The sequence below is a fragment of the Theropithecus gelada genome, chromosome 8, assembly GCF_003255815.1.
Source record: "Theropithecus gelada isolate Dixy chromosome 8, Tgel_1.0, whole genome shotgun sequence".
NCBI classification, from domain to species: Eukaryota; Metazoa; Chordata; class Mammalia; order Primates; family Cercopithecidae; genus Theropithecus; species Theropithecus gelada.
In genome coordinates, this window is record NC_037676.1 from 70,445,999 (window position 1) to 70,466,609 (window position 20,611).

The following is a 20,611-nucleotide window of genomic DNA, read 5'->3' on the forward strand; positions in this document are numbered from 1 at the left end:
TAAATTTTGTGTTTTACTGTATACATTTTACTACCACTAAAAAAAAAAAAAAAAAAAAATACTAAGTCAAATAAAATGTAACTATTTTATCTTCATAGATCATTCCCTTAAAATTCTTGTTTAGTATTGAGCCACAAGCCAAGCAAACACAGCAATAATTCTTTGGAAATTGCTGTAATTATTGCAGGCCACTAGGATTCCACTTTGGGTATTAAAATGGCTATTTTAATACACAAAATGGCATGGAATACTATACAGCCATTAAAAAGAGATGATAATATCCTTTGCAGTGTGTCCTTCGTTTTTTTGCACAAAGTGTATTAGGCCACTAGGATTCCACTTCGTGTGTTGAAATAATCATTACCATATTATATCCTAGTAACAAAAAAGAGCCACTGAACCCTCAGAGAGAGTTTCACTTCTAATCGGAGCATAGCTTGGTGCTGGAAAGAATCGTCTCAGTGTTCTGTTTAAAGTTAGGTTTTTATAAGCATTTGTTTCATAATCTTTCTCACAATAAATGAAAATTGGATAATGTTCTTCAATAGTCACAGAAATATATTTCAACTTTTTAGGCCGGGCGCGGTGGCTCAAGCCTGTAATCCCAGCACTTTGGGAGGCCGAGAAGGGCGGATCACGAGGTCAGGAGATCGAGACCATCCTGGCTAACACGGTGAAACCCCGTCTCTACTAAAAATACAAAAAACTAGCCGGGCGAGGTGGCGGGCGCCTGTAGTCCCAGCTACTCGGGAGGCTGAGGCAGGAGAATGGCGTAAACCTGGGAGGTGGAGCTTGCAGTGAGCTGAGATCCAACCACTGCACTCCAGCCTGGGTGACAGAGCGAGACTCCGTCTCAAAAAAAAAAAATAAATAAAATAAAATAAATTAAAAAAAAAATAAATAAATAAATAAAATAAAGTTAGGTTTTTATAAGCATTTGTTTCATAATCTTTCTCACAATAAATGAAAATTGGATAATGTTCTTCAATAGTCACAAAAATATATTTCAACTTTTTAATAATATTGATCATTATAAATATTAATAAGCTCTTATTCTGTGCTGTGCACTGTTCTGCATATTTTGTCTGCATTAACTCATTTGATTTTGGCAGTCTTATGAAGTAGAAGCTAATGCTTTCCTAAAATTACAAACGAGAAATCTGAGCACAGACAAGTGATCTCTCCAAGGCCGCACAATCTGTAATAGACCCCGTGGTAATTTTAAACATCTTTTTTAAATGGAATTTTAACCATCTCTTTTAAATGGTTGACATTTGTGCAACCCCAACCTTCTAATGTTCAATGCTTTTGTTTATTCACTTGTTTTTAAAAGGAAGTCAGTGATTCTTGAACATCTTCATGCATGTTATGGCTTTGTCTAACAACAAATGATAACTTATTCCTTGGATTCTTGCAGGGCATTCTACTTGGACAAGTCAAATTCACCACCAAACTCCACATCCAAAGCTGCCTATGTAGATAAGGTAAAAACAGATGATTATATTTATTGGTGCTTTTTAATTTAAATATCTCCCTTATTTAATTTTTCTGCTGTTCTTGAGCAATGAGTAATTATAAATATTTGTAGTCTTTAATTCCGTTACCACCAAAACAAAATAATATTTTAGACTATTCTTTAACAGCTATACCAACTATGAATTTTAACCCATCTAAAAGGATTTTACTAAACATGCTGAACTTGACATTCATCACTTTTTTTTCTGCAGCTAATGAGGCCTCTCAACGCTTTGGATGAACTTTACCGACTGGTAGCCTCGTTTATCAGATCCAAGCGCACAGCTGCCTGTGCAAACACAGCATGCAGTGCCTCTGGGGTTGGACTGCTGTCAGTTTCCTCGGAGCTGTGCACCAGGCTAGGCGCCTGCCACATCCTCATGTGCAGCAGCGGTGTGCATCGGTATGTGACCCTCCCGCCTTGCTTGCCTCTTCGTTAGATCGCACTTTATTTGATGGTTTTTGTTGACATTTTCGCTTCACAAAATTAAAACTGGAAACATTCGAAAGACTCGGGTGTATTTGGAATAAGATTTTGGATGTTTTCTGGTTTTAATTCTTGTATTTTCAGTGACTATTTAGTCATAAACATGAAGGCAATCCCACGTTTATATCATTGTGGCCCAAAATCTTATCATACTTGCATTTATATTAACATACTTGCATTTTAGGTAAAAATGCGCATTCATTTTATTTACTAGAGGAATTTGTTTAGTAGGAGCTGACTCAACTAGCTCACAAAACTGGTTTTCTCACTGCCTTTGATAGACAGTCCACTATTCAGTGGTTCCAATCCCTACACCCCAAGTGTTGTGAGCTAGATGCTGCTTGGAGTTGCAACTGCTTTCTAACTCCTGGCAAAGTTGTGGTCCAGGAGCTCACACAATGTGCTATTCCAGAAAATGTAAAGGGAAATATTTGATGGGTTCTTTTCAGGTGGTTTATCTTAGGCAACTGTGGTCGGTCTGGGGCAGCCAAGATAGGCATATAAATACATCAGACTTAGACTCAAAGTGTGAGTGGGAATCCCTGAGTCAAGTCCCTCTTCATAATCATATGCTGTCGCCTCTCCATTGCCACAAGGAAATAGAATCAAGTAAATGGAAATAATAGGACAGAATTTTAGTCCTTGTTTTAATCTAAGTAGGGAACTAGTCTGTCATGAGACAGTCTCTTCTTCTATTTATATATTTTTATTATACTTTAAGTTCTGGGGTACATGAGCAGAATATGCAGTTTTGTTACATAGGTATACATGTGCCATGGTAGTTTGCTACACCCATCAACCCGTCACCTACATTAGGTCGGTTTGATTTTGAGGATGGTGTTTACATATTCAAATTTATTTGGCACTGAATTCATGCAAAGGATTGCAATCAGTGCTATTGGCTGTGTAATATAAAGTGTTCATGTCAGAGCCATAAAACTTGAAGAGCAAGCAAAAAAATTTCAAAAAAATGTTAACATAAAATAACATAATGATAAAAATACACACGCGTACAACACACACAACTCAAGAACAAGAAAACATAAATGTAGGAAAGTTGCAGCTAAAGAGTAGGATTCAGAGGGAGAATAGATCTTTGAGATGGTTAGACATGGGAACTCTTCATGGAGAAAGTGATGTTTGAATTGGGTTTTCATAGATCAGGTTATAGAGGCAGAAAAGAAAGAAAGGTCATTGAAGGCAGCAGCTTTGCCATCTGGGAAAATCCATTTTGACTTGAGATGGCCACATTCTAGTTTTCAGGCCCTATGCAGCATGAATGTGCTTATGAAAAATGGCAAGAGTATTTCTCTAAAAAGAACATTAAATTTTTGTGGTTGGCAAAATATGCAGTATTTTTCACTTTAATTTTCATTGCTGTGTACTGTGCTGTCTCTTGCAAGCTTTTTAAAATCTTAATTGAAAATATCATCTCTACCTGAATGGATCAAAGATTTGAAAGATTTTTGCTAGCAAAGAAATAATATCTTCCTTCTGATAAACTTATGTTCATATGGTCTGTTTCTATTCATTCATTCATTATTCATTCATTCAACAAATATGCATTGAGCACCAATCATGTGCCAGCACTGTTCTAGTTGCTGCGGACACAGCATTGAGAAAATAAAGTCCCTACTTTCATATAGTATGTACTGCATTGGGGGGAAATTGTTGATAAAGTAAACAAATAAATATGTAATGTGGTAGGTGGAATAAATCCAAAAAGAACAGAATTCAAGTGAATAAAGGAAGATAGGGTGGGGAAAAGACAGGCAGATTAAATTAGCATTAATATCTAGATATTTTAATGCCAACCTGAATCAGATGGGGAGATTTGTGATGGGGGATTTCATAAGACACTGGTATAAAATGAAGGAGTGGTCGGGTGCAGTGGCTCATGCACTTTGGGAGGCTCAGGTGGGCAGATCACTTGAGGTCAGGAGTTCAAGAGCAAACTGGTCAACATGGTAAAACCCCCTCTCTACTAAAAAAAATACAAAAATTAGCCAGGCATGGTGGTAAGTGCCTGTAATCCCAGCTACTCAGGAGGCTGAGGCAGGAGAATTGTTTGAATCTGGGAGGTGGTGGTTACAGTGAGTGGAGATCACATCACTGCACTCCAGCTTGGGTAACAGAGTTAGATTGTGTCTCAAAAAAAAACCCAAAAAACAAAAAAATAAAAACGAAGGAGTGAGTCATGCAGATATCTCAGAGAAAGAGCATTGAGACCATAGGGAGCAGCAGCTTTAGTGTCCTCAAGTGGGAAAGTACACCATGTGTTCAAGCAACAACAAGGAGTCCATTGTGGCCTCAACAAAGCGTCATTGCCTTGAGTACTTGTGCTCTTCTCTTCTCTTACCCTGGTGTATAAGAGGTCTGGATACACTGGAACCAAGGGGGTACTTCTGACTTTGGAACTATAAGCACCTACTCTTAACTCCACATTAATATACTGAAAGGTAATTCAGTTAAATCTGCCATTTAACCCTAGAGACCATGACTAAGTTGTCCAAATTACTGTCTCAGATGTTTCACGAGCAATTTTAGAATTAGACTGGTGTTGTGTAAGGGAAATAGATTGATGTTCCACAGCTATTTTATACTTACTAGATGCATTGATTAGTGTGTTAGAATCACAAGGGACATTGACATTTTAAAATACTTTTACTTTCTTGATTTCTACAATTCAAAATAAATACAGCTTTCGTTAATTCACTTCATGAGATATTTACCAAGCTGTGGGCACCAATGCCCCATAACAGGGGGTGAATTTAGGTCAAAACTATTTGAAAATTGTATAATTTTATTTTTCCATTATGCAGAATAAAATGGGGAATATAAAATAGTCTTTAATTTTTCAGTGAAGACTATGCTTAGATTTTTCATGATGATAAGATATGTGCTAATTTATATTAGGATCCAAAAGCCCACAGAAGGCTGTTCCTAAAATAATTCTTTAGTAATTCTAATTTAGACAGCTAGAGAGGAATCCAAGCAGATCCACACCTGCACGCAACATTAAACATGGAGGTTTACCCTCAGGTTCTAACAGAGGGGAGAAATTCACAGCGTGAATCAGAATAAATATTACGCAAGCCATTTTTATCATTTACTTTTAAAATCAAGATGAAAAAAGTCAACAATATGGTATCCACATTAGATAGTCAATTTCCTGCCTTTTCTGATTTCACTGGACAGAAAGAGGATCTAAAATGTTTTTTAAAACTATTGAATTATATTGCATGTGTTTGATATTAATGGGAAGAATGTGGTTTTTCAGAATGAAAAGGCAGATTTAATTAGCATTAATGTCTAGATGTTTTCATGCCAATCTGAATCAGATAGCAGAGCTACATACAATAGTGAATATGAGATTAGTAGGAATAGAATTCAGGATGAATTATTAAAATCTTCCCAAAGCATTTAGCCTGGTTTTGTTTTCAGTAAATTATCTTTTGTAGAGTACTCTGTGTGTGAATGACAAGTCTCCTGATGGACTTTCTTGTCCGTATGCTGTTCAACCATTTGCTTATGTTTAATGTCATCATTGCTATTAAATAGTGGCAGAGGAACAGGCTGGACTCTTTTGAGTTGATCAGATTTTTGCCTTTTAATTAATTTAAATACGATTAAAAGGTAGTTAAATATATAGAAAAAATTCTATTCTGTCATCCTTTTTCATTTTCATTTTACATTATCTCTAGTAACTTCTATCAAACAACACACATCTGAACATAATTTCATTTATATATATAGTGTCTTAGTTTATTTGTGCTGCTATAAGAAAATGCATGATACTGAGTGATAGAGTTTAGATCTGTATCCCCACCCAAATCTCATGTTGAAATGTGAACCCCAATGTTGAAGGTGGGGCCTGGTGGGAGGTGATTGGATCGTGGGGATGGATCCCTCCATGAATGATTTGGCACCATCGCCAGTTTACATGAGATCTGCTTGTTTAAAGATGTATGGCACCTCTCCCCCAATCTCTCTTCCTCCTGCTCCAGCCATGTAAGAGGTGCCTACTTCCCCTTCACTTTCCACCATGACTGTAAATTTGCTAAGGCCTCCCCAGAGGCAGAAACTGCTGTTTCCCATGCAGCCTACAGAACTATATGCCAATTAAAGCTCTTTTCTTTATAAATTACCCAGGCTCAAGTATTTCTTTATAGCAGTGCAAGAATGGACTAACACACTGAGTCATTTATAAAGAGCAGAAATGTATTTTCTCATAGTTCTGGAGACAGGGAAGTTCAAGATCAAAGCACTGGCAGATTCAGTGTCTGGTGAGAGTCCTGGTTTCTGCTTCCAGGATGGTACCTTGAACCCTATATTCTCACATTACAGAAGAGCAAAAGGGAAGGAAGAACTCCCCGAACCTCTTTTATAAGGGTGTTAATCCATTCACAAGACCCCACTCTCATGACTAAATCACCTCTGACGTGGTTTGGCCCTGTGTCCCCACCCAAATCTCATCTCAAATTATAATCCCCATAATCCCCACGTGTCAAGGGCAGGGCCAGGTGGAGGTAACTGGATGATGGGGGCAGTTTCCCCCATGCTGTTCTCATAATAGTGAGTGAGTTCTCATGAGAGCTGATGGTTTTATAAGTATCTGGCATTTCCCCTGCTTGCACTGACTTTGTTCTGCCTCCATATGCAAAAGGTGCCTGCTTCTCTTTTGCCTCCTGCCATGATTGTAAGTTTTCTAAGGCCTCCCCAGCAATGTAGAACTGTGAGTCAATTAAACCTCTTTCTTTCGTAAATCACCCAGTCTTAGGTATTTCCTCATAGCAGTGTGAGAACGGACTAATACAACCTTCTAAAGGCCCCGCATCTTAATATTATCACATTGGTGATCAAGTTTCAACATATGAATTTGGAAGGACACATTTGGACCAGAGCATATAGTTTAATAATCTGTCTTATACTTGTAGCATATATATATATGACATATGATATATATAGCATATATATGCTATATATATAATGCTACATCTATATGCTACATGTATAATGCTATATATATGCTACATATATATATTTAAAATGAGCACATAGACTTTCTTAGTCTCATTTTTATTTGCTGCATAATATGTCAACCAGTTTTTTACCACAATTAACTAAACTGCTAGTTTAGTGATTTCTTTCTCAATTGTATATAATAAACTACAGAGTGGCATCTTTCTCTATGTTGCTGTTCAAATTTCAGTTTTATTTTCCATTAATCTAAAAGAGAAAAGCCAAACAGTTGTCCTCATGTACAATACACCAGTGGAATAGATAGTTGTGAGGCACTTTCACCCTTGCTGTGTCTGCAGAAGGTATTAGAATCCATTTATATATTGTACTTCTTTACTAGATGCACAATTAAATTTACATTGTTATTTAATTTGTCCTTTTTTGATGAACAAATAAAAGTATTTGATATCTTTTGAATTTCTTTCTCTACTAAGACTTGTGCTATTTATATTTATATACCTGCTTTGTAGGCAGAGTTATTTTTTGCCAAATTGAATCTTTTTAAGATATTGAGTCAGCACTGTGGCGTTTCAAATTTGCTTTTGTACCCATGCCAGTTATTGTGGCAGGCAATCAAAAAGCTTGCTACTGGGATTTCTAAATTTCTTTTATTTCTTATTGCAGCATCCTTCCATTCAATGTAGTGTTTTAATTTGTTTTGGTTCTTTATTTCCACCCTGCTTAATAGCCAACTGTTTTTCTTTAACTAATATAAATCAGTATACAGCAAACGTTGTAAAGCCCGAAGCATGAATCTTACTGAGTCCAAAAACAAAAATGCCATTTTCCTCCCTCCACATTCATTTCTGCCTCCTTAGCCAGTAGAAACAAATGAGTAGAAATTTGCAGAGTCTACCTGAAAGAATAAAGGATATGTGTAAGAACTTTCCAGTGAGGGTGAGAAACCTGGAATCACAGTTTTCCCCTGTAATGACTTGTTCCAGAGAGTTTTTGTCTTCATATTCTCTTCACTCTATATTTTTAAATAATAGATTATCAGTGGTGTCAGAGTCTTGGTCTGGCCATGTGGGAAGGTGGGTGACTTGAGTGCAGGCCTCATGCTCTGAATAGTGTGTGATGTCTTCCAATCAAAACACTGGAGATCTGTATATATGAGTTAACTTTTATCTTCATGCTTTGTTATGAGGGTGAATGTCTTCCAGGAAACAGGGTCCTGGATTTTTAACTAGCATATGCTGTGGTTCATCATCCAGTGGGGGTTGTTAGTGGCACCATCAAGAAGGCCTTGCTGCATTGGCGTGGGGTGGGGGTGGGGGTTGTCACCAGCACCCAGTTCCAGGTGGCATCATAAATATCCTGTGTGCAGAGCCCCACACAGGTGTGAGAGAAGGTCTGGCAAGACCAGCCCATTATCATTGATAAAACACATAATAATTATGACCATCAAACTAGCTACTATCCATGTAATCCAGTGTTAGGCTACTTGAATATGTAGTAGAAGTTAGCTTTAACATATGTAAAGTTTTTTCCCCAAAATGCACTTATTAGTTGATGATTTGGAAATTGAGGTATATTTCACATTTAACAATGCTGCAGATTGGGGTTGAATTACCAAGATTCTACTGAGGCTTCTCCCACTGACAGAAGCTAATGTAAACTGTCTTCTAACTAAAACACAGAATCCAAAATATGATTATAAGCCTTTGTTAAAAAAGTGAAATTTACAAGGGAAAATATAAAAACAACTAACAAGAAATTTGTATTACCAATATGGTTAATGGAACAGTTATTATTTCAAATGAAGATGAACAGTATGATTACTCTCAGTTCATGTAAGCAATGGAAAAAATCGTATTCAGGTAACTATCAATTAACAATTTAAAAGCCCACTTTTGTTGGAACTTTTAAAGGACTCTTTCTTTGTAATACTTTATTCTGTCATTACCCTGACATCAAAGGACAAATTGACAAATAGGCCCAGATTAGGTAATGCAGAGTCTTTTAAAAGTAGAGCATTCAAGGTAACCTGTCTTAGGTAATCAAAGAGTTCCCATAGGGCAGACGATGAAGCTGCATCTTTTCTCTACTGTGCAATGAAGATGTATTAAGTAAAAGGAATAGGTTTACTCTAATGATTTCTATATGTAGGTTAGATTCTATGTATGGGACAGAAAAAATAACTTCAATAAGCAAATAAAGGTTTCAAATGTATTTATTTACTTTTTGTGCAAAAAAGTTTTGAAAGATCCAGTAACAAGATTAGAGGAGACACTTGAATTTTATATCACTAGAAAGATGGCTAAATAGATCAGAAGAAATATTTTTTCTAGCTTATGACCCAAGGATATTATATAGTCCCCAAAAGAAGTTATAAAATATATGCTTTAATTTCCCTTTGGAAGGGAAAAAAGAAAATACTGCAATAACAGGGGCCTGGCAGAAAGACAAAATATATCCTACTCATGATAAATTTGTACCACTGTCTTTTCATAAAGATAAATCTTAATTACTCTCAGATGTTCCCTTCATTATAAATAAGTACAGAATTTGAAATTTTACTGAATTGTAAAATAGGCAAATAAACATTAACATTTATTCTAATTTAGTCAACCAGATAAATTATACAGGTAAATTGTTAAAATTATAGGAAGAAGTTAAATATTGTAAATATGAAAAGGTTTCATTGTATTACTTCTTCCCATTATCTATAATAAAACTTCTTTATCCTTAAAAAGGTGGTCATATTTGCATGTGATATCACTGTCTCTTTTTTGCTTAATAGGTATCTTAATAAATTAGTATATTAAATCATTTTATTTTAAAATGTACATTATTTTCTTAAAATTAGATGTATGGTGAGCAAGGATTAATAAAACAGTGTATGAGAGGGTGACATCTTACTGCAATGGTTTCTAGTTCTGACATCTAGGAATCGTATGATATTGACCAAACAGGCCTTGCTTTTGGTACATATAAAAGGAGAGGAAAAGCCTAGGTCCTAATATGTCAAACATATGTATACTCAAGTATTAGTTATATTTCATCTGTGTCTGCCAAACGTAATTGTACTATTTGAGCATATTAATAAAATGTAAGTATTTACATTACTACATTTTATTTGCATAGATACAGGAATAAATACAGAATCTACTTCAAAAACGATCAAACAGAGCATGGTTCTTTGTATTTGTTTCAGATAAACTGAAGTTATTGTCTTTCCTAAATCTACCAAATTATATTATAAATGAAATAAAATTCCAGTCATTTTCTAGAATGTATTACTGAGATCTCCAAGGTTAGGGATTTTATAACTACTCTAATTAGTGACGTAAGATAAATTTTCCATCTTCCAGAGGAGGGAAGAAATATGAGTATCTCACCAATGTAAATGATTCTCTTTTTTCTGCATGTTAAGAGAGCAGGAGAGCAGGTAGTATGGAAGATGTTTGTATTAGGGTTCTCTAGAGGGACAGAACTGATAGGGTAGATGTGTATATAAAGGGGAGTTTATTGAGGAGTATTGACTCACACGACTGTGAGTTCCCACAATAGGTCATCTGCAAGCTGAGGAGTAAGGAAGCCAGACCAAGTCCCAAAGCTGAAGAACTTGGAGTCCAATGATTGAAGGTAGGAAGCATCCAGCATGAGAGAAAGATGTAGGCTGGGAGGCTAAGCCAGTCTAATCTCTCCACATTCTTCTGCCTGCTTTTATTCTGGCTGTGCTGGCAGCTGATTGGATGGTGCCCACCCAGATTGAGGGTGGGTCTGCCCTTCCCAGTCCACTGACTCAAATGTTAATCTCCTTTGGCAGCACCCTCACAGACACACCCAGGAATAATACTTTGCATCCTTCAGTCCAATCAAGTTGACATTCAGTATTAACCATCATAGGCTTGCAGGAAGGAAGCAGCATTCCTGCCTTTGTGATGTTAATCGTAAACTGGCACCAGGTCTTCTAACATATTCAGGAAGAGTATAGAGGGGTGGGATTTAAATACCCAGGAAGGGAGTGAGATAACACCTTTTTTTTTTTTTTTTTTTTTTTTTAAGCTGGAGCCTCGCTCTGTCACCCAGGCTGGAGTGCAGTGGCACGATCTCAGCTCACTGCAACCTCTGCCTCCTGGGTTCAAGTAATTCTCTGCCTCAGCCTCCCGGGTAGCTGGGATTACAGGTGCCCGCCACCACGCCTGGCTGATTTTTGTATTTTTAGTAGAGACGGGGTTCCACCATCTTGGCAGGCTGGTCTTGAACTCCTGATCTCATGATCCACCCACCTCGGCCTCCCAAAGTGCTGGGATTACAGGGGTGAGCCACTGTGCCCAGCCAGGTAACACCTATTTTTAAAGCATGACCAGCACTCACCAGGCAATGGAAGTGGAGAAGGATGGGTTCTCCATCCTTCAGCACAAAGGAATAATGTGAAAAGACAATGCAGAGATGTGCAGTAACTACGTAGCTGGAGTTCACAGGAAATCCTGTGCTCTTGCTGGGTGGTCAAGTGAGAGCGAAGCAGTGCTGAGAGGAGAGGGTAGTGACTGGACAGGACTGGAGAGTGGAAGGCTCTGGCTGCTGGTTGAAGGATTTGTGACTCTCTCCTGTAGGCCTTAGGAAGCCAATGATGGGTTTTCAGCTAAAGAATAACATGATTAGATATTTTTTAAAATACCAACAAAAATAAGAATTACTATCATGGTCTGTAATGGGACAAGGCTGGAGGCAGGGAGACAGCAGGATTTTACAGTATTACAGCAAGATAAGATGAGGCCTAGCACTGAAGCATGGGCTCAGAGGTTAGAAGGGAAAGGCTAGATGTGAAAGGTATTAAATGGCAGTCAACAGGACTCGGTGATTGGTGAGAAATAGAGAATAGGGAAGAGGGAGAATGTTCAGTCACAGTTGTGCAAAGGAACAGAAGTGATAGAACAGAGAGAGATGAGAAGGGACTTACTAGGGGATTTGGTTCACTGCACTGTGGAGGCTGAGAAGTCCCAGGTAGACTGTCTGCAAGCTGGAGAACCAAGGAAGCCAGTAGTGTGGTTCAGTGCAAGTCAGAAGGCCTGAGAACCAAGGAGGCCCACGCTGTGAAACTCCTGGTCCAACTACCGGTCACACTTCTGGGGGCCCACTGGTGTGAGTCCCAGAGAACCAGGAGTTCTGATGTCTAAAGGAAGGAAAAGAGGGGCATCCCTGCTCCGGGAGAGAAAGCATAAAATTTACCTTTCCTCTTCCTTTTTGTTCCATGTGGGTCCCCAGCCAACAGCATGGTGCCCACTCACATTGAGGGTGACTCTTGCCCACTCAGTCCATGGACCCATATGCCAGTCTCCTTCAGAAACACCCTCACAGACACCTCTGGGACAGCTCAATCATTCTAATCAGATGCCACACTATATGGTTTTGCCTCTCAGCAGAAGAAGGGGCTCAGTGCCTACTGTAGCATTAAAAAGAATCAGTGCTTTACCAGCTGTCTGGGTATCTGAATCCAGCCAAGTCGACACCCCGAGTCAGCCATCACAGAGGAGTATCGATGACTCTGACTGACCAGCTTGGAAATAAATCAGGATGGGGGGCTTCCATAGAAAGAAAATATGCATTCATCTTTGAGGGCATTGTGGAGAGGGTATTGAATTAATCTGTTACACTGTTCCATGTTGAATTGTAGATGTCCTTTGATGGGTTCACAGGTGACAAGGACAGGCATCAGGAGGTTATGGAAAAACAAATGTGGAGGTGATTAGTACAGAGAGAGAAAGGGGGATCATGGCAGAGAAGGCTTTCAGAGATATATTTGAGCTGGGTTTAAAACATTACGAAGAATTTTTAGGGAACACACTTTGGGTATTAGGAGCAGGTATTCCAGGAGCAGGCATGAAAGAATAATCAGCTGCCAACTATATAAGTTGAGAAAAGAAGAAAGATCCCCAGGCAGCACATATAGAGTATTAATATTCCCTGATGCCTCACATCCCCGTCCTCTGTGTGCCCTGATGAGGAGGTGCCTCAGGGTAAAACGGAAGGATCCACTCAAAGGTGTCAAATGCACAAAGTTCTGTTCAGTGTCTCAGATAAACAGGCCAAAGAGAAAACAATTATGGTCCAGTGTCAAAGAACTGGAGATATGGATAAAAACCACATACTAGACACCTCTTTAAAGTATTTTTGTCGTCAGAGAACCTATGAGCAGTAAGGACAAAAGTCAAATTTGAGATCTAGAGAGCGAATGAGAATGCTGAGGAACTTCAGGTAGCTGGGGTAGACACCCAAACTATTCAGTTAAATTCCGCCTGCCCCACCCACCAAAATAGAAATGAAATAACTTGGTGAGCTAAATCCAGGCTGAAGAATCTAAAATGCAGAGCAGCAGATTCAAACCTGCGGGCTGCAGTATTTAAGGTCCTAACACACTGCTGTTTCCTAGTCATATACATTCCTGGCATAGCAAATACCTCTCCAAGTGCCTAAATGCTCATTACCCAACCCCGGAAGGTCCCCAGTCACCTCTATGCTAACCTCCACAAGGAATCTGTGTCAAAGAAAAACATACCTTAATGGGCTTGAATAGAAAGTAATGAGGGATGTGGAATGTTTTTGCTTGGCAGTTGATTTTTAAGCTTAGTTTAAAGATAAATGCTGAGAACTTTCAGAGAATGTATTGAAAGTGGTAATAGAAAGTCCCATTATCTTTAATGAGAATTTCATGGCTAATTCCCTGTGCAGCCCTGAAAATGCATCCCTTCAACTCCATTGCTTTTTTGCCTTAAGATAGATGGAGTGAGTGGAGTATTCGATCAAGTTCTGCGTCTGCAGCCAGGATCAGATCTTACCCCAGCTGTTGCCCATCTCTGCTGCATTCTGTTCAGTTGTTTTCCACAGGGCTACTTTCTGCCTGCTTTCCCTCTGCTTTCTTTTCAGCTACTCAGAAACCCTGGTCTTCCAGCTCTCGGGCTATGAATCACAGAAACCCAGTATGGTCACAGGAAAATTTTACCAGGGCTGTCCTTTTGACAGGAGTCAAATGATCAATAATATTGAATGTATCAATAAATATTGGGAGGTCATTTCTATAAATTATACTAAAAATTTGCCTAAGTACTGGCTTTTGAATTGCAGTTGTTATCCTGTCATTCAAAGTTTTCTAAAAAAAGAGTATCAATATTTAATATTTATATATATATGGGGTGTGTGTGTGTGTGTGTGTGCAGGATAAGAGAACTTGTTGCTGAAACAAATAGTCTATTTGTCCTTTTTTTCCTCCACATAAAAGTATTTATGTGTTTCATTTAAAAGCTGCTTCTGTCTACAGGAAAATAAAAGCAAGTTGGGTTTTTCACATTCCCACTGACTTGTAGCAATTTTCTCAAGACTTTTGCTTGTCACCAAAGCCTTGCTCAGGGTGAATAAGGTGGGAAGATCAATAGGTCAGCTGCAGGCCTTTCCGTATTTATTCTGCAGAGACTCTGCCTATGTAGAACCATAGCAGCCACATGGGGATTGATCAGTATTTAACAGACTGCATTAGTCCTCAGGTGTACAATTCTTCCTCTATGGAAGGTAATGAAAGGGATCAGGGAAACTATAACTGCACAACCTTAGAGAATTAGTTTCTTCAATCAGGTGCTTCATTCTAGTTGTCAATAGACTTTTCACAGTGGTGCTCTATGAAAGTAATTAGAAGCCAGAATAAATGCGATCATTACAGGAATGAACACACTTTACACAGAACAGTGCATTTTATATAGAAAAATGCAAATCTTTAGTCAAGAAGGAACACATTCTCCCTTCAATTTATTTTTACTACTTGATCACTTTACAATCGATATGCTTACTTAGCATACTTCAAATCTAGTTTCTTTTTAATCATGAACTCATTTTAGTATGATGAAGTCTACATTCACAGTGAAGTAATTTGGACTGCCTGAATTGATCTCTACCAAAACAATGCATTTAAAATATAAATGCTGAGCCCAAGCTTGTGATTGTTGAATTATGGATGTTGGGAGCTGAAATTCTCTAAATATATTAATCTACGTGATTCGAATATGGTACAGTAGAAAGGGCCCTAGATTTTGAATCCAAAAATGGGTTTTGAATCCTGTTGTTTACTCGCTGTGCAAGGGAGTGAGTGATTACATCACCTCGTCTCTCAGGGACTTATCGGTGAAATGGGAATAATGATTTCTTTCTCACAAAGATAACGAGGATTAAAAGAGCAGTGTATGTGAAAACAGCTAGTACAGGTTCTAGCATTCCTGACTACTCAGAATGTTCAGTCTAAATCTGTGTTTCTGATAGCGAATCCGTCTTCTCATTGCACAGCTAGAAATATGAAGCACATCTGTTTTAAATGAGATTGTACCTACTAAAAATAGGATAACTCCTGTAAGAGCTATTAAAAATCACAGTAATGGGTCACCAGAGAATGATAGGGAGGAGTATGAAAAATACAAAAGTTATCTCTTCTGATCTGTAAGAAATAGAATACACATGTGTTGGATCCTATTCGAGCTTGTTTTTAGAGCTACCCTTGAATTCAAGTATAGGGTTTTATTTCCTGGTATCAAAACCCAAGAGCATATGGCAGAAGACAGATGTTTAGGATTTAAAAAGAATTAGACATTTATTCATCTATTTGTTCATCCATTTATTTGTTGAGCAAGAAAAAAACTATGGAGCACTGCTATGTGTCAAGCACTTTGCTGCACCAGCCCGGGAGACCCCAGGATGCCTGCCCTCACTGCTCTTAGAGTCTAATGTCTTGCCAGTGGAACCACATTGGGAAGCCAGACAGCCATACTATGTAGCGTCAGTTCTTTTTAATCATGAAAATGAAAACAGGAAAAGATAGTCCAAGGATTGGGTTTTAAGTGACCCAAAGGAGAGGATACATACTTTTCAAACTACAATGGAGAGGAAGAATGTATAACTTGTCATTTTGACAATTCTCTTGAATAGTAAAGGTTTCAAAAGTGTTCTTCTGACTTAGGAAAATATTGACAAATAAATGGAGAATTTTGAAGATATAATAATTAATAATATAGTTACTATAAGACTAATCAGTATGCTATTTTATATATATATATAGTATTATAATTCAAACAGAGTTGTTAACCAGCAGATGTGGTAGGAGCAATCGTTAAAATCCAGAGAGAGGGAAATGCAAGGCACTGATTATGAAAGAAGAATCATATCCCATTTAGAAGCTGTAAGAGAATCTGTGATTTCTTTTGCTAATGTTTATTGTCTCCATAATGCATTTATCACTTCCCAGAATATATTTAATAAGTGAACACTTCTCGAGCAAATACGTGGCAAACACAGAGTATACATAAATAAATCTAGTCTTTTAGGGGGATGAATATAATATCATTGGCACACATTAGGAATTCATGTAATTTTAAAAATAAGTATGTATTGAATGCTTACTGCATCCTAGGAAGTATGCTAGGGTCTAGAAAAGCTATAGTCAATATAGATACCAGTCCAGCCTAGTGGTGGTGGTGGTGGTAATAGTAATAAAAATTTTGAACATTTGTTGAGAATAAATGACATGCTATACTTCATACGAAGTATTAGGCATGAATTATTTCATATAATCTTGAAAACAACACTCTGTGTTGTATATTATTATTAAATTCAATTTACAGAGGAGGATACCAAGTTTGAGGAGCTTCAGTAACTTGCCCAAGGTCACATAGTTATTAGCAAAGCCAGGCTCCAACTCAGGAAATTATCTGTCTTGCCCATGTTCTTAATCCTTACACCTTCCAGATGAGTGTGAGATAGTGGGGTAAGAGATATTGTGTGTGACTTCAACCAGGGCATATGAGATCAGACAAACATGGGAACTATGATAGTTGATGATTGCAGAAAACTATACAATCATTTAAGTATGGAATAGAAGTGAGGAAAACCAGGGACCATATTGTGAAGATCTTGTATTTCATGTGAAGAAATGGGAAGCCATTCCTGTGTTTGTATTTATATCTGCATTTTAAAAAGGTCGCCTTCACTATGGAGGAAGACCAATGAGAAGAGGCCAGACAGGAAAGGTTAGAGTGAGGTTGCACCAGTCTAGGCAGGAGATGATATTAGTGCAGCTAGAGAGGAGACATTTGAGAGATAGTATAAAATATGAAATTAATAGGCATGAAATGTGCTGTAGTGGATACATTAACACACTGAACTGCACACATTAATCTCTTGTGGTGGATGACTTTAATTTCATAACTTGGAGGTTTATAACCTTTCTTACTCTAGACATGAAATAAGTCATAAATCACTAAACAAAGATTTTTGGAAAGCAATAATTTTAATCCTGACCACACCCACTCTGGCAAGGTTTTTTTGTTTGTTTGTTTGTTTTTTGAGACAGAGTCTTGCTCTGTTGAACAGGTTGGAGTGCAGTGGTGTGATCATGGCTCACTGCAAGCTCTGCCTCCCAGGTTCATGCCATTCTCCTGCCTCCCAAGTAGCTGGGACTACAGGCTCCCACCACCACGCCCGACTAATTTTTTTTTTTTTTGTATTTTTTAGTAGAGACGGGGTTTCACCATGTTAGCCAGGATGGTCTCGATCTCCTGACCTCGTGATCCACCCACCTTGGCCGAACACATCCTTTTTTATGGCTGCATAGTATTCCATGGTATATATGTGCCATGTTTTCTTAATCCTGTCTATCATCGATGGACATTCCAAGTCTTTGCTATTGTGAAAAGTGCTGCAATAAGCATTCATGTGCATGTGTCTTTACAGCAGCATGATTTATAATCCTTTGGGTGCATGCCCAATAAAGGGATGGCTGGGTCAAATGGTTTCTAGTTCCTAGATCCTTGAGGAATCGCCACACGTCTTCCACAATGGTTGAACTAGTTTATTGTCCCACCAACAGTGTAAAATGTTCCTATTTCTCCACATCCTGTCCAGCACCTGTTGTTTCCTGACTTTTTAATGATCACCATTCTAACTGCTGTGAGATGGTATCTCATTGTAGTTTTGATTTGCATTTCTCTGATGGCAAGTGCTTATGAGAATTTCTTCACGTGTCTGTTGTCTGCATAAATGTCTTCTTTTGAGAAGTGTCCGTTCATATCCTTTGCCCACTTTTTGATCGGGTTGTTTGATTTTTTCTTGTAAATTTAAGTTCTTTGTAGATTCTGGATATTAACCCTTTGTCAGAGGAGCAGATTGTAAAAATTTTCTCCCATTCTGTAGGTTGCCTGTTCACTCTGATGGTAGTTTCTTTTGCTGTGCAGAAGCTCTTTAGTTTAATTAGATCCCATTTGTCAATTTTGGCATTTGTTGCCATTGTTTTTGGTGTTTTAGTCATGAAGTCCTTGACATGCCTATGGCCTGAATGGTATGGCCTTGGTTTTCTTCTATAGCTTTTATGGTTTTAGGTCTAACATTTAGGTCTTTAATCCACCTTGAATTAATTTTTGTATAAGGTGTAAGGAAGGGATCCAGTTTCAGCTTTCTACATATGGCTAGCCAGTTTTCCCAGCACCATTTGTTAAATAGGGGATCCTTTCCCCATTTCATTTTTTTTGTCAGGTTTGTCAAAGATCATGGTTGTAGATGTATGGCATTATTTCCAAGGGCTCTGTTCTGTTCCATTGGTCTGTATCTCTGTTTTGGTACCAGTACCATGCTGTTTTGTTTACTGTAGCTTTGTAGTATAGCTTGAGGTCTGGTAGCATGGTGCCTCCAGCTTTGTTCTTTTGGCTTGGGATTGTCTTGGCAATGCAGGCTCTTTTTTGGTTCCATATGAACTTTAAAGTAGATTTTTCCAATTCTGTGAAGAAAGTCAGAGGTAGCTTGATGGGGATGGCATTGAATCTATAAATTACCTTGGGCAGTATGGCCATTTTCATGATATTGATTCTTCCTATCCATGAGCGTGGAATGTTCTTCCATTTGTTTGTGTCCTCTTTTATTTCATCGAACAGTGGTTTGTAGTTCTCCTTGAAGAGGTCCTTCACATCCCTTGTAAGTTGGATTCCTAGGTATTTTATTCTCTTTGAAGCAATTGTGAATGGGAGTTCACTCATGATTTGGCTCTCTATTTGTCTATTGTTGGTGTTTAGGATTGCTTGTGATTTTTGCACCTTGATTTTGTATCCTGAGACTTTGCTGAAGTTGCTTATCAGCTTAAGGAGATTTTGGGTTGAGATGATGGGATTTTCTAAATATACAATCATATCATCTGCAAACAGGGACAATCTGACTTCCTCTTTCCCTAATTTAATACCTTTATTTCTTTCTCTTGCCTGATTGCCCTGGCCAGAACTTCCAACACTATGTTGAATAGGAGTGGTGAGAGAGGGCATCCCTGTCTTGTGCCAGTTTTCAAAGGGAATGCTTCTAGTGTTTGCCCATTCAGTATGATATTAGCTGTAGGTTTGTCATAAATAGCTCTTATTTTGAGATACTTCCCATCAATACCTAGTTTATTGAGAGTTTTCAGCATGAAGGGCTGTTGAATTTTGTCGAAGTTCTTTTCTGCATCTATTGAGATAATCATGTGGTTTTTGTCTTTGCTTCTGTTTATATGCTGGATTACGTTTATTGATTTGCGTATGTTGAACCAGCCTTGCATCCCAGGGATGAAGTCCAGTTGATCATGTTGGATAAGCTTTCTGATGTGCTGCTGGATTCAGTTTGCCAGTATTTTATCGAGGATTTTTGTATCGATGTTCATCAGGGATATTGGTCTAAAATTCTCTTTTTTTGTTGTGTCTCTGCCAGGCTTTGGTATCAGGATGATATTGGCCTCATAAAATGAGTCAGGGAGGATTCCCACTTTTTCTATTGATTGGAATAGATTCAGAAGTAATGGTACCAGCTCATCTTTGTACGTCTGATAGAATTCGGCTGTGAATCCATCTGGTCCTGGACATTTTTTGTTTAGTAGGCTATTAATTATTGCCTCAATTTCAGAGCCTGTTATTGGTCTATTCAGGGATTCAACTTCTTCCTGGTTTAGTCTTGGGAGGGTGTATGTGTCCAGTAATTTATCAATTTCTTCTAGATTTTCTAGTTTATTTGTGTAGAGGTGTTTATAGTATTCTCTGATGTATTTTGTATTTCTGTGGGATCAATGGTGATATCCCCTTTATCATTTTTTATTGTGTCTATTTGATTCTTCTCTCTTTTCTTCTTAATTAGTCTTGCTAGTGATCTATCAATTTTGTTGATCTTTTCAAAAAACCAGCTTCCTGGATTCATTGATTTTCTGAATGGTTTTTTTGTGTCTCTATGTCCTTCAGTTTTGCTCTGATCTTAGTTATTTCTTGCCTTCTGCTAGTGTTTGAATGTGTTTGCTCTCGCTTCTCTAGTTCTTTTAATTGTGTTGTTAGGGTGTCAATTTCTGATCTTTCCTGCTTTCTCTTGTGGGCATTTAGTGCTATAAATTTCCCTCTACACACTGCTTTAAATGTGTCCCAAAGATTCTGGTATGTTGTGCCTTTGTTCTCATTGGTTTCAAAGAACGTTGTTATTTCTGCCTTCATTTCCTTATGTACCCAGTAGTCACTCAGAAACAGGTTGTTTAGTTTCCATGTAGTTGAGCAGTTTTGTGTGAGTTTCTTAATCCTGAGTTCTAGTTTGATTGCACTGTGGTCTGAAAGA

The 20,611-nt window shown here is 38.0% G+C and overlaps 1 protein-coding gene across 1 annotated transcript in view; it reads left to right on the forward strand.

Moving 5' to 3' along the window:
- PREX2 (phosphatidylinositol-3,4,5-trisphosphate dependent Rac exchange factor 2) overlaps positions 1–20,611 on the forward strand; it is a 290,803-nt gene that overhangs the window by 239,636 nt on the left and 30,556 nt on the right. Inside the window, exons 36-37 of the mRNA XM_025394082.1 lie at positions 1,418–1,484; positions 1,728–1,918. Coding sequence (XP_025249867.1) covers positions 1,418–1,484; positions 1,728–1,918 — 258 coding nt within the window. The remainder of the gene's footprint in view (positions 1–1,417; positions 1,485–1,727; positions 1,919–20,611) is intronic.